Here is a 15247-nt window from a genome sequence, read left to right on the forward strand (position 1 = left end):
AGTTAGTGTCAGAACTGGGTTTAACTGTACATGTCAGAAAACTGATGTGAGAACATAAATGCCTTTGCCGTCCCGGGGACAGCTTGAGGGCAGAGGCTTCCTCTGCTTCCTTAGCTGCCCACAGGGCAAGTGGAGGAGGCACTCACACCCCTCTCCTCAACGGGCTGGCTTCCCAGGGCTCATCCGGAGCCTTCCCAGAGAACGGATATGAACGAGAGATAGCACACCAGATGTGAACCAATTAGCCCCGTGAAAACCAAGGACGGCTTGCAGCTCTAGAGGGGCACACCTACCATCCACCCCCCACTCACCGCACCAGCCACTGAATGTTCGCTACATAGATGAAAACCAGATTGTACAAGGAATCCGTTTCTCCAAGCAAGCTGTTCTTTAAATTCTTGGCCTTTTTGCTGGGATTCTGTTGTAACCTCTCCACGCCACTGTAAATACCTCTCCCTCGGCTTCTGAATGTAGCCACTGGGAAGCCAGGTGCTCCACACCGAGATGACGGTCTCACCGTGCAAGAGACAGTTCAGAATTTCAGCCTCCTGAGGTCAGCCATCAGCTGACCAGAGTCACGGGCAAGGCACCTGGTGGGCTGCGTCGGGGTGAGGCTTTCCTCGGAGACCAGCTCTGCACAGGAAGGGGGTTCGCAGCTCTGGGCCTCTGGTGGTGTCTGCGTGGCCTGTCTTTACTTACATTCTCAGTTGTGAAATATGGCCAACGAACCTCCCGGCCTCTGAGGACCACCTGCTTTCTTCTCCAAATGCAATAGCCCTTTGAAGGAGTTTTCCAGGGTTCAATTCCAAGGTCTCAAGTGATTCTAGGCAGGGACAGCTTCCGAATGCCACACAAGGTGTAAAAAGGAAAATTCCATCACTCCTGCTTTCGCCAAGGCTGCCCCTTTCTCTCCCGCTCTGCCCGCTGCTCTACCTGGGGCTTCCCAGAGCCAGAACGTTCGTCAGGCCATGGCTCCCTTGTGCTGACTCATTATTACAAAGCCCTTCCCTGTCCATTTCACACAGGTTTCCCCATTAAGTAGGGCTTGTACCCATTCAATTATCTGCTGCATAATTAAATGTGTGTGCTCCTATAATGCCTTCCCCAAGCATGGAAAGAAGCCGTGACTCAACCTTCCCGACCGAGTTACAGTTGGGTGCAAATACCCAGACAGATCTCGAGGCTGCATGTGGTCAAGCCACCTCTGGAGGCCGAGGCCAACACCCGACCCCTGACTTCAGAAGGAACTTTTCCAGCTTTAGTTTCTGCAGGGAACAATCATCTGTTCAGGCCCAAGGTCCACTTCTACCATTTGCACAGGTGTGAGCACAGGTCGGGGAAGCAGTCTGGACCACTCGCCAGCCCCACACCACCGAGGGCAGTATTTAGGAGGGGTGGGATTTAGGAAGGATGTTAGACTGGTTGTTGCTCTGCAGACAGTCGACTCGTGTTAGTGAGGTGGTGACCACAGGGGGTATCCAGAGTTTTCTAGGCTCTGCCACCCCCCTTCCAGGACCAGGTCTTAGGACCTGGACAGCAAGAAGCAACCAGGGTGGGCTCTCAGCTCCATATGGATTCCAGTGGCCCAGGAGCTCCTAAAGGGGATGGCGATTCCTGATGACTTTCAGAGGCCCCATCCATGACGCTCGTGGTTGACAGCCATGCAGGTCCCCTCATGCCAGCCACACCGGCTTCTGAGCGGCCGTTTATCCCTCCTACCCAGCAGCAGAACAGAGGAAAGAGGTCTTCTGCCCGTGTGGGGCAACAAAGCCAGGTGATTCGCTAACAGCTCAGACTTTAGATTTTTAGGTGGGAATTCCCTCCGGGGAAGAGGACTTATAGAATTATTCCTCTTCCCAGAACCAAAGGCAGGGGTGCCTGGAGGAGACCCAGACACATCCAACTTTTTACCACGGAGACGGGGAGAATGACCCACACTGACTACAGTCTCAGGGGGTGTTCTTAGAGCGGTTTCTGCTGGTTCTGTAGGTACAGAAGAAACACACATGGGAATGTGCGCATGCACTTGATGTGGCCACAGGACATCAAAACCACTGCTCCTGGTGAAACAGACGCTGATGGCGGAGAAGTTTAGTCCAGTTCGGGGTGTGAGCAGAAATAAGGCCCAGTGATAGAACCATCTAGAGGCAGGTCAGGGTGGCCAGGCAGCTGAGGCTGAGCAGGCGGGATCCCTGTGGTTCCCCTATGGGTACTCCTGAAAAGCTGACTCAGGGTAGTGCACACAGTTGCCCTCAGGGTGCCCCTTTGCAACATGGTCACCTTTTCCCATGGTTCTGGTGCTTGCGTCTAAATGGTGACGACCATGTGTTGGCATATGCTTTGCCCCTCCACCTTGAACGTCCCCCACCCTATTCTCCACCGGCTGACCCCTTTCCATCTTCCCATCACCTTCCACTCCAAGCTTCGCTGGGTTTCTTCTTCTTTGCCCATCGCTAGACCCTTTGTTCACACTCATCACGGCACTGAGCATACCAGATTAAACAGGGTGGTTTACTCCCACTAGAGTCTCAATTCCTTGAGGGGCCGGTATACGCCTGGTGGAATACTTTTGGAGTTGTAAATTCCTTCCCTCAGGAACCACGCTTATGCAGAAACCTGGGGTTCAAGGTAAATACTTCTAACTGGATCAAAGGAGGGTTTTGTATAAATATTTTTTTTTTCTCTTGTCAAACCAGGACACTTTCATTACTGAGAACCTATGTTAAAATATAGACGTTCAGGTTCAAAAATGATTTAAAACTTGTAAAAAAAAATTTATGAGGGCTTCAAGACATATTGCTTAATTCTGTCTTTTACGCCTGAGTTTACTGCTATGATTACATATCACTGTGGCTTAGCCTTGTGAACCTTGCTTGAGTAAGAAACAGAGGGAGCCGTGATTTTTCCTGAGATGAGCCGCATGTAAGTGACAGAGCCAAAGGGCTGTGCGATTTCTCTCCTCATCCCCAACCCTGCTGCCCATCATTCAAAATGAATAAACCATGCAGTTTACGCCACAGACTGACTCACCCCAGACTCTTACAAAAAGTTCTAGTAAAACTCTGTGTCATCGAAAGGACACATGGTACAGATGCCTTTATATGAAATGTCCAAAAGAGGTAAATCCATAGAGTCAGAAAGCAGACAGGTAGGTGTCCTGGGCTGAGGGCAGGGGGAATGGGGAGCAGCTGCTCAAAAGGCAGGGGGTATCTTTTCGGGGTGGCACAAATGTTCTGGAATTAGTAGTGATAGTTGCACACCGTTGTGAATGGACCACAAGCCTTTAAGACGGTGAATCTTATGTTATATAAATCTTATCACAGTAAGCAAAAAACCAAAAGGGGCTGTCTTACCTTCCTTCCAAAAGTACACTAAAAAATGTTCAAACTGTTTCATAATCACAACACTGAGGACTGGAAAAGATCATCATTTATAAAGTTGGGGACCATCTCGGCCCCACCGGTCATAGGAGACCTATGTCGTTTGGGTTTGTCGTGGATGACAGATTCCAGTTCAAGAACCTCTCTGGAGCTGTTCAGTAAAAATGTTCTCAGAGAACACTCAAGCACATTCAAGGCAAGGATAAATCACACGGATGCCGCACGGACAGACCTTTCTGAGACAGAGGGACAGCCACAAGACTCCAAAAGCAGATCACCCGGAGAATGAGGTTCAACATTTAGGCAAGAAGAATCATTTTGATTATTGAATTTGAAGATCTGATACCTTTGAAATGAAACACTGCACAAACTCTGCTGAAATAAGAAATACTTTCGATTTTTTTTTTTTATGGATTATTCATTTTGAAAAGAACTATATGGTCCCAGGGAGACAAAGTATAAAGACATTTTGCTAGCTTAATGCAACCAAATCTGATTTGGGAATTATTATGAGGGGTTATTTAGTGCAGTTCTACATATTTTGTTTGTGATATAAATACACATATACATATATATCTCAGGTATATATGTATGTATAAATACGTTTATTTCCTGTGCAAATCACTCTGTATTTCTTCTTTCCATAAGTCTAATACTGAATTATGGTGATGCAAAGGCCCTCAGGGTGTTGGGCTAACCCGTGAAAGGGCTAAACACCGCAGAAAGAAAATGATTACACACACATACACACACACACACACACACACACACACACACACACACACACACACACAGGATTTTCTTAGTTATGGAAAATTAAGTAGGCACAACTGATTGCTCTGAGCCGGCAGGAAAACTTGGGCAACTAGCATAGGTCTGGACAACCATGGAAAGCCCACAGCAAGGACCACATCGTGACCAGCCACCAGAGAGTCAGGATGGTACACTTACCGAGAGCGTCCACTGGCGGGGGGTGCACGGTGACAAAGTGCAGGAATCACAATTGACACAAAAAGGAAAATAATAAAGTCAAACTGGTATTCGAGCAGCAGGCTTACCCTTCTTTCATGTGTTAAACAGTCCGAGGCTGGCCACCGAATTTTGTTTTAGGGCAATTAAACCCACCTCCACCAACAGCCGTGCGCCCAGGTTCCCTTCCCTGACTCACTCATATTCTTTCCTTCACATCTAAACAGAAATCTTCCTACTTAGTAAGCATCACCCCTAGAGAGGACAGGACGGCTCCTAAGAAGAGAGATGACTATATTCCCAAAAGAAGCCAATTAAGGTATCAAGAAAATCCTTCAAGTATAATTTATTATAACTTGCAAAGTAATTAGAGAAACCCAAGGAAGAAAACTTAAGCTAGGGTGAAAAAAAAAAAAGTTAACATTTTAGCTTAACAGCAAATACTGTTAGTATTAGTCTGGAACTCTGTGAGTCTGTTTGTTAGGTTTATAGTATTTGCTTTGCAGGGTCTGGCTGAAAAGGATAGATTGAATCTGTAGAAAGGTCAGGCTCAAGGGTTAATCCAGCAACATGTTCCAGTCTCAGCGCTCCCAAAGAAAGTCCCTGATAAGCTTTTAGTAGTTACAGATTGAAACAGAAGGCTTTACCATAATTAATTTTTACATTTAAATTAAGAGTAACATGGGAGTTAAAGGAGAAGGTTGCTGACTTCGTGCAGTACAGCGGCAGAAGCAGGCAAATGCCGTCAAATGTTTCCCACACCCAGTCCACACGCGCTTCGCCCGTGAAGGTATGGCCGACCCCAGGACCCCAAAGGGCCATGAGCTGACATCAAACAGCAGGGCTTGATGGGGACTCATGAGAGGCCTTTCAGAACGTGGGCTACTAGGCCAGCTCCACACCATGTCCCTGCCTTCCTGCTGCCTGTGTCTTCTCCCCATCAGCTGTCCATAAGGCTGGCTCTGCCTGTGTCCCAACCCCGGACACCAGCCTGGAACTTCCCAGAGGGCAGGTACCGTCTCTGTAGCCCCCAACATCTGCCTGGAGTTTACTCCTGGTAGGTGTTCAATGAACCTGCCTTCCAAAAACTGGGTACATTCATCCACAGCTGGAGCATCTGTCAAGTTGGTTTTTTTCCACATGTTTATTTATTTATCCTTGACGGGAGGGGGAGGGGCAGAGAGAGAGGGAGATAGAGAATCCCAAGCAGGCTCCATGCTGTCAGCATGAAGCGTGTCGCAGGGCTCAAACTGACGAACCATGAGATCATCACCGGAGCCGAAATCACGAGTTAGGCACTTAACCAGCTGAGCCACCCAGGTGCCCCTCCCAAGTTGTTTTAAAATGGTTTTGAGGTGCACCTGGGTGGCTCAGTTAGTTGAGTCCAATTCTTGGTTTTGGCCCAGGTCTCGATCCCAGGGTCATGGGATCAAGCCCAGAGTTGGGCTCCGCACTAAGCTTGGAGCCTGCTTAAGATTCTCTCTCTCTCTTTCTCTCTCTCTCTCTGTCTCAGCCCCTCTCCCTTGCTCACTGTGCTCTCCCTAAGATAATAAAATAATAAAAATCTTAAAAAAATAAAACATCTAAAACAAAATGAAATGGTTTTGAAATTAAATCTAGCCAAATCTACCAAAAAACATTCAAAGTTTTTTGATGGTAATATTTAAATACCTTTAGATTATAAATTACCACTCTATATTACAGTAAAAAAAAAAAAAGAGTTAAATAAAGCATGTGACAAAAGGTGATTATCTGCAGAGTAAAAATTAAGGTAAATTAGTCACATACAAAAATTACACCCCAGGGCCACCTGGGTGTTTCAGTCACTTAAGCATCCAACTTCGGCTCAGGTCATGATCTTGTGGTTTGTGGGTTTGAGCCCTGCATCTAGCTCTGTGCTGACAGCTTGGAGCCTGGAGCTGCTTTGGATTCTGTGTCTCCCTCTCTGTCTGCCCCTCCACCGCTCACTCTCACAGTCTCTCTCGGTCTCTCAAAAATAAATAAATGTTAAAAAAAAAATTGCACCCCATATGTGTCTGCCTATGTCAAAGGCAGTGCTACAACCATGCTTAAGTTAAATGCACAAAGGAATTTGAAATTTTGAAAAAAAGAGTCAGAAGAATTTTTAGATCAAAGATCACAGTTTTTTTTAAAAAGTTACGGCAGAATGCTGCTTGGTGATCTCCTGAAAACACATTAAAAGGTAAGTGATTATTTGGTTATCAGATTCAGTTCTATCAGGACAAAAAAAAAAAATGTATCCAAAGCACGTGTCTATCCCAACATATGGTGTAAATCTCAGAAGGAACTACTAACACTTTATAAGCCAAGAGTCCAGGAAGGGACCACTTGAGGGAGATGATGCAGATGCCTCTATAAGAGTCCTGGCAGAAAAGGGAAACTACCGGTAACCAGACCCAAAAATTAACTCGAAGCCTCAGATAACCAGATTTCTTCTGGCCCTTGTAGCATTCCCGCTCCATTCTCAGGCTACCCATTTTCCAGGAGAGCGCTCCATTCTAAACAGTCAGAATGACGACTCTGGTACCTTCTAGAAGGTTCCATTCACCCCAGAAATACACAAATGTGTGCACTCAGGTCAAATAAAATGCACTTATATATTGTAGAAAAAAAAATTATAAAGGATAGAAATAAAAACTGCTTTCTGGTTGTACTCTGGAGTAACTAGAAAATCATCTGGAACATTCCAAGCTACTGATCTGACTTGGCTCATAGATGTAACTACACCACCATGGCCACCTTGTCTGGAAGGACATGGTGCCTGACACCACCAGGTACATGGCTAGGGGCTGAGGGATGGATGCTTCAGAAACCCTTGGTCAGAGCCTCCACTCTCTACCTTCAGGCCCAAGGGCCCCACGAAGCCCCACAACCAATGCCAATTATTCTGAATCCCAGGACCAGAAGCATCTATCTCTTCATGTTACCCAGTCCAGCACCCTAGGTGTCCTGAAACTTTCTACCGGGTGCCTAAAAGGGGAGCTCATTATCCTCTCCAGGCAGCCCGAGCCAGTGCTGGGCAAGTCTAGTTGCCAGAAACTTCCTTTTGTGTGGCACTGTAATCAACCCATCAGGCTTTCCCCGTAGGTCCAAATTCTGCTAATTGGACAATGCCAGGGACTTTGAGTGACAGATGAAGACTAGTTCAGCCTCCATGGAGCATTCAGATAAAAGGATTATCACTGCAGCCAAGAACTTAAGGCCTCTGGAAAGACAGCTCTGGAACAGCTCCTTTTTGATTCCCTCATCCTCTTCACCAAACTCCCAGACCTTTCCCGAGCTGGAAGTATCTCCCCTGGACCTTCCTTCCAAATCCCTTCTATCTCAAAGTTGCTAAGCTGTCAACTACATGGAATTCGGTTCCAACCTGTTCTTCCATGGGACCCCAGATTCAATGGAAGTGGATGACTGGCTTACTTATGAACATTGACCTCTGGACACACTAAAATGTTACTGGCCACAAACCCCATTCGTTGTCCAACACTAGCTCCCTGGTGCACTGAGAAGATATAATGTACATTTAAGAAGCACTAAGACCAAGAACACACATCCAAAACTAACAACTGAGGCCAATACTAACAGAACATCTGATTATGAGTGAAAACTCTCCTGCCTTGGGGCGCCTCAGTCGGTTAAGCGTCAGACTTCAGCTCAGGTCATCATCTCACAGCTCATGGGTTCAAAAGCCCATGTCAAGTTCTGTGCTGACAGCTCGGAGCCTGGAGCCTGCTTTGAATTCTGTGTCTCCCTCTTGCTCTACGTCTCCCCGACTCATGCTCTGTCTCTCTTTCTCTCAAAAAAAAATAAATAAATAAAAAGAAAAAAAAATTTAAATTCTCCTGCCTTTATCTTGAAATGGTCTTATGGTTTTTCACAAGAACTAGGAGGGCATTTTTTAAAAATGTCCAAGCTTTAAAACTTTGTCCAGTCCTCACCCCACCGTCCACCAAACTACTCCATCTCCCCAAATGTATTTTCCTCAAATACCAAATGAGAACCTCTCATTTAAGGAAAAGAGGAAATTTGGTTTGGGGGATTTCTACCTAAAAATTTCCCCAAACAAACACTAAGCACAGAGCAGCCTCAGGGGAAAAACAAAACATTTCATCAGTTGTGAGACAACAACTTCAAAAACTTGTTATCAAGAAGAACAGTCTGGAAAGAATGTCACCTTCTCAAGTTTGAGTCCCTACATTTTGGGTCTTAGTAAAACATCACAAATGCTTGCAAAGTGGATGTAGCTAGATTTTTCTGTGCACATTCGAAGTCCACGCTGGAAGAGCAGAGTTGGGTCTCGTATCTGACAGCGGGCCAGCTGGTGGAGGACAGTCAGCAGGGAGGTGGGCAGACAGCCACGAGGCACCAGGCCGGTGTCCCCTAGAGAGCCCCCAGACTCACGAACACCCTGAAAAATCTCTCTATACAACAACAGCTCCCAGCTTCCCACTGCAGCCGTTTCTAACATTCTCACAAGACTTAATAAAGGGTTTCGGAGATTATAGGCTGTGAAAGATGGAGGAGAAAATGACATAATTTCTGTAATAATTACTAGAGGACATTTGCATGAAGGCTTTTATGCGTTATCCCAAGGCTTCCAAGAAATTTATAGGTTTCATTACAACGCACAATAGGGCACGGAAACTGTCAAATTTTGGAGACAAAGGTGGGGGGAGGGAACAAGTCAAGCACAACTTTGCAAGGGCCTCAAATTAATAGATATTCTGCACTTGAGAACTTTAATTCAGATGGATTCTATTTGCTCCTGTTCTCCAGGGCTGTCACAGGCAAGGAAGTCTGAATCGAATGCTTTCTGCTTCAAAGACAAATCAAGCACATGTTCATTTCCCCAAAGTAACACTATGCAAAGCAGAATTTGTAGAGTTACCTTTTTTTGCTTTCTTCTGCAGTTTCAGCGTATCTGAGGACTTCTTTTTTATCTCTTGGCGGGCTTTTTTATATTCTAAGAGAAAGAAGAATTATTGAATAATTTTACCACCTTGCTCAACAGAAAATCTTTCAGGAACAACCATTACTTTCATCACAGAAAGAATGAACAATGATACGCAATAAACAGCTTAATCAGGGTACTATATGGTAAAAATCTCCTGCTGAAGGGGTTATTCACATGAAAACCAACAAAATGCACCATGGTCTTTTCCTGATAGAATTCACTCATATCAGCTGTGAGGAAAGACATCATTTGGGAATACTTTACTAAAAGTGAAAAATCCACAATTTCTCAGCTCGTGTCAGGAAATTGAAGAATAGGATTTGCTTTCCCAAGGCCCCCAGTTTGCAGTGCTCTGCTCAAAAAAGAACCCATGTAGCAAAACACTGGCCAGATGTTACCATTCAGAGAAGAGCACTGAAGACTATAGCGTGAGAAATCAGACGGTGTCAGGGGGGAAGAAACTGCGAAACGCCCAGCTGCCTTAGCCTCATTCTCACATCAACACCAAGGCCGGCACCAGACCCCCCAGAGGAGGGGGCGACCCACAAACACCACAATTCCCCTGACAACCACCTCCGCTTCCCCTACGGGTCTCCACCTATTCCTGGATTTCTCATTTCTGTTGCTGGCACCTCCATCACCCAGATTCAGACGTCTGAAATGACAGCTGCCTCTGACACTTCTCTCCTTTGCTGCCCTGGTATGCATTCAATTGACTGCCAACTGCTCTAGTTCCCTTGCAGCCTTCCCCGATGCCTCCCTCCCTGCTGGTGCCATGCCACCAATCAGACACCTCCGTCACGTGCTCATGCGATCCACTGTTAGCCAACCCTTTCATTCTGGTTCACTCCCCTCAGATCCACCCATGAGCTTTCTCTCCCCGACACTTTACTGCAGTTATGAGCCTCCCAGCAATGAATGGCTCCTGCCCCTGCCACGATGCCAGCACTCCCACCCATGGGTTCCAGGAAGACCGGCTTGGGAGGTGTCTGTCTGGACCACTCTGCCCCCGGTGGCCGGCACACGAGGGACTGGGACATGTTTGCTGAAGCATTTCCAAAGAAGGCAGCAGTTCTAAGGATGCCTGGGTGGCTCAGTCGGTTAAGCGTCCGACTTGGGCTCAGGTCATGATCTCGTGGTTCACAGGTTCGAGCCCCGTGTCAGGCTCTGTGCTGACAGCTTAGAGCCTGGAGCCTGCTTCAGATTCTGCGTCTCCCTCTCGCTCTGCCCCTCCCCTGCTCTCTCACGCTCTCTCTCTCTCTCTCTCAAAAATAAAGAAAAACATTTTAAAAAAATTAAAAAAAAAAGAAGGTGGCGGTTCTGGACAGGAGACCCAAGGATAGCTTGTATCATTAAAAGTTTGGTTGTCAAGATGTGTTGTGATGCCTGAAGTATGAATCTTTGGCAATTCACATTTAATTTACCTGATCGCAATTAATACCACCAAGAATCTGGGCTCTCAGCAACGGGGGGATGTTTCATGGGATCACTTTTGACTCCTTATTCTCCAACACAGAAATGCCTCCAGGAGACATGGGAACAGAGTGGGCCCTTAGGATGACACCAGCAGAGGCACCAGGCGGCAGCCGGCAATACCCGTGCCTCTGCTCGGAACACGCGTACTACTACGCAGAGGACAGCTTGCCCCCCTGTACCTTTTGCGTGGTCTTTATCCAGCTGGTTAGCCACTTTCTTCCATTCTTCCATCTGTTCTTGAAGCGGGTTTATCAGACAATCAATTAAAGCGCTTTCACCAAAAAGAAAGAAGAAATTAGATACATTCTGTTGTCAAGATTTACACTTGGCTGTCAAAACTACCTAAATCAAGGATTTCATGATGCAAGACAAGGCAGTATACTAAGCCCAAGTTCACACCCAAATCCCTCCATTTCGTAACAACCTTATTCTCAGAACGCTCTCCAGAGACTGTTAGGAAGCCATAAGCATGACTGGTTGGAGCAACATCTCTTCTTGTTTCCCCTGCTTATCTTCTGACTCTTGTATTAACGAGCACGGATGCAGACCAGCGGGGTCACCCCTCTGGCTGCACAACAGAAGCACCTGGAGAGCTTTAAAAAGGCAAGGACGCCAGGGCTGCACCCCATACCTAATGCCTGGCATGAACTTAGAGGGTGGGACCCCGTTATTACTAATTTTTAAAAAGCCAGGGGTGCCTGGATGACTCAGTTAAGCAATCTGACTCCTGATTTGGGCTCAGGTCATGATCTCATGGTTCGTGGGTTCGAGCCCCACATCTGGCTCTGTACTGACAGTCTGGAGCCTGCTCTCCCTCTCTCTCTACCCCACCCCTGCCCGCATACTCTCTCTCTCAAAATAAATACACTATATATATACGTATATATATATATATATATATATATATATATATGTATATATATACACATATACATATATATGTATATGTATGTATATATTTGTACATATACATATACGTATATACATATATGTATATGTGTATATATATACACACATACATACACACACACACACACACACACACATACATAAAAGAGCCACATGAGTCTGATGTGCATTCAGGATTATGGTCATGACTGTAGGCTAACTGTGGACAGCCTGGAGAAAGAAAAGCTGAATGATGAGCTCTGGGATCAGAGGGTATCCCCAGGGACTCCCTGTATTTTGTGCAGGGTCCCAAACAGATCACACATAAGCACGTGGAAAGGCAGCTCCCCACCCAGAGGAATCATGCAAGGCATGGACCCCCGAGGTTTTTGTCTGTGTAATGGAAGGAAAATGGACACATTCTGACATTTACAGAGATCCTGTAGGAAAATTAGAAAGTGCCCATAAATTGCCTAAATTGCACTGATGAGATGTACTAAGAAGGTGTTCTCAGACTGCCTTTTGATCACAGAGCCTCCTGAAAACCTTCAAGTTCTCGGTACAGTTCCCTCTTTTCCTCATCAGGGTCTACGTGGCACTCCCCCCTTCATACACACTCCCTCCAGCCATCAACACAGCTCACTCCCTTATTTCTTCCAGGTGTCTGTTCAGATCTCTCTCTGGAATATACTCGCTCCCTAACCACCCAGGGTCGAATGGCCACCACCCGTCTCCTCTCCGTGTGCCTCCCCTGGTGGCATTCAGCAGCCCCTGACGTCATGTCACGTGTACATAGTGCCCAGAGCGTAAGTCCCATGAGAACAGGACATGGTCCTATTTAGTGCTACACCCCACACTCCCTAACTAAGATAGTGCCTGGCACACAGTAGATGCTCAATAAATCATGGTTGTTGAATTGGTGTCCCCTCATGACTCAAATGTGCAGACCACAGGCTTGCAAATAAACCCGGGAGACAAGCGTGAGAGGAGGTGCTACATGGTCTGGGGAGCACCACCCAGGAGCCTGCAGGAGGGAAGGCAGGCACATGTCATCACCTGCTATCCAGGCACTTTCTGCTGGAAATGTGTAGATGTTTCATTAATTTTCACAAGAACCCTTTAGAGACCATTATCCCCATTTTATAGTAGCTATGATTCCTGCATGATTCCAGCGCCTGAACGGCCAGTCCAGGGCTCAAACCCAGGCCTGGCCATCTCCAAGACCAGGCACTTCCCAAAACATTCTGCCACCTCCCACAGTGGCCCAGCCAGGGCCAGGGTCAGAGGCATCTCACTTGGGCGTATCTGTAAAGCAGAACGCTATCCGTAAAGCAGAATGGTATGAGAGTGGTGAATTCTGCCCATCTTCTTGGAAGAATGCCCCCCTCCCTCCCACTGACTGGAACACGGGTGACTCCACATCCTCGTGCCAGCCGTTGCCATTTCCACCCATGCTGGCAGCGCGGGGCGCTCGATCGCTACCGCTGTCCTCCATGGAGGGTGGGCCCACAGCTTCTCCTCCAGGGGCTCCTGCAGGGGGCGGCTGCACCGCTCTTCCACCAGCGGAGGGTGAGCAGAGACACACAGGAGCACAGAGAAAGACCCCCAAAGTGGGGTGCAGGATCCACGAGGGCAGGGACCCAGGCAGGCTGGTTGTCCGCCACATTCCCAGCACCCAGGCCAGTGCTGGCATGCAGCGGGCGACCAACGAATACTCGTTCAATGAGCGAGCAGAGCGATGGGCAGTGGGGACTTCGATGCTACGGGGAGATGATTGCTGCTTCGGGTGGGCAGGTGAGTCACTGCCTCCTTAACCTGAAACCAGCAAGGGCACGCGATCGGGGCAGGATATGCTCCTCACCTCGAAAACTGCCTCAGCTTGGCTTCTATGCTTCGGTGCCTCATGCACATCCTCGTCAGGGCAGAACCGATCTCCCTGGTACCACCTGAAACAGAAACACACGCAAAGTTGAGGGCAGGAGACACACTGGAATCATTGAAATCCTTAAAAAAAATTTTTTTAAGTTTACTTATTTTGAGAGAAACAGTGCCAGTGGGGGGAGGGACAGAGAGAGAGAGAGAGAGAGAGAGGGAATCCCAAGCAGGCTCCGCACTGTCAGCACAGAGCCTGATGCGGGGCTCGATCCCACAAATCATGAGATCATGACCTGAGCTGAAACTGAGAGTCAGACGCTTAACCGACTGAGCCACCCAGGTGCCCCAGAATCACTGAACTCTTGAAAAGAGAATGAAATAATTTGAAAACAAGCCATATTTCACCATGTGATAAAACCCAAGCCACTGCTTCTCACCACGCATGTGTGCGCATACACACACACACACACACACAGGGTGACACATTTTCCTATAATCACCAAAATAGAAGTTACTTTTACTGTATGCAATGCCCAGTAACATTTTCTATTCTATCTGATTTTCTTTAAATGCTGTGACCCAGAAATTGGTTTTCCAACCCACTACTGGATCATGACCTACAATCTGAAAAACACTTCCCAAGGAAAATGATCAAAATAGTATCCTGACTTTCAAGGAAAAGCTGTTGTTTTGTTCTGTTTTCCACTTCTGGCAAAATAACCCTCTTCACGTTATTTAGAACAGCTAACAAGGCTACTCCGGCTAATTGTTTCAAGATACATATTCTAGAATACGAGTAATTCAGAGACTAGCAAGGCCAAAGCAGAACGAAACAAGGGAGCATTTTCTGAGGGGGTTGGGTAGCACTAGTGAAAGGGGGTCCCACACTGAACAAATGTCAATGTAAGCTGTAATTCAGTTTTATTTTCCGAAATTCTGGTCACGCCGCTCCCTTCAGGCACACCCTCTTTAAGACTATTTGTGAAGCGCCCTTCCTGCCCCCTCCAAGAAACAATGCCCGAATCAGCACTTACTTGGGCGTGGGGAGCACGTCACATCTACAGATGGGAATTCTGCACCAAGCACTGGAAAAGCTCAATTATAAATGTTATGAAAACATTGGGGCTCATGAAGTTGGAGAGGGGGGATGTCACATGAAGCACTATTTTTCACAGACAAGGCCTTCAAGGGAAAGCTGTAGGCATTTATGGTAGGTTTAACGAAGCCAAGTTAACGGGAAAGAAATTCCCTCCTTTATTAGTGCTGGTGATGTTATTATGGTTCGTATCTCCCCCTCTGCCTTCTCTTCTAGAAAGGTCAATGTGCTATTTCAGTTCCTCTTATTTGCCATTTTATTCTGCAAAACTAGCAGGTTTCCAGAACCAAATAAATTAGTGTTAATAGTAATAAGTATTCAATATGAATATTTCTATATTTTAGTCTGAAAAGAGAAGTCTTCTAGAACAATTCTCCCACTCCTCTAAAACAGGGTTTCTCAGGGGCACCTGGGTGCCTCAGTTGGTTAAGTGTCTGACTCTCGGTTTCAATCAGATCATGATCTCATGATTCGTGGGATCGAGCCCTGCATCAGGCTCTGTGCTGACAGTGCGGAGCCTGCTTGGGATTCATTCATTCATTCATTCATTCATTCATTCTCTCTCTCTCTCAAAATAAGCAAGCTTAAAAA

The 15247-nt window shown here is 46.7% G+C and overlaps 1 protein-coding gene across 9 annotated transcripts in view; it reads right to left on the reverse strand.

The window, feature by feature from the left end:
- MTSS1 (MTSS I-BAR domain containing 1) overlaps nt 1-15247 on the reverse strand; it is a 163464-nt gene that overhangs the window by 22887 nt on the left and 125330 nt on the right. For 6 of the 9 annotated variants that reach the window (XM_042973347.1, XM_042973348.1, XM_042973344.1 and 3 more), the window contains exons 4-7: nt 13547-13631; nt 10977-11068; nt 9256-9330; nt 4332-4343 (exon numbers count right to left, since the gene is read on the reverse strand). In XM_042973347.1, the coding sequence (XP_042829281.1) occupies nt 4332-4343; nt 9256-9330; nt 10977-11068; nt 13547-13631 (264 nt within the window). The remainder of the gene's footprint in view (nt 1-4331; nt 4344-9255; nt 9331-10976; nt 11069-13546; nt 13632-15247) is intronic. The other 3 variants (XM_042973346.1, XM_042973353.1, XM_042973350.1) reach the window with 1 other exon arrangement.

This window comes from Panthera tigris, chromosome F2, assembly GCF_018350195.1.
Source record: "Panthera tigris isolate Pti1 chromosome F2, P.tigris_Pti1_mat1.1, whole genome shotgun sequence".
Classification (NCBI taxonomy): Eukaryota; Metazoa; Chordata; class Mammalia; order Carnivora; family Felidae; genus Panthera; species Panthera tigris.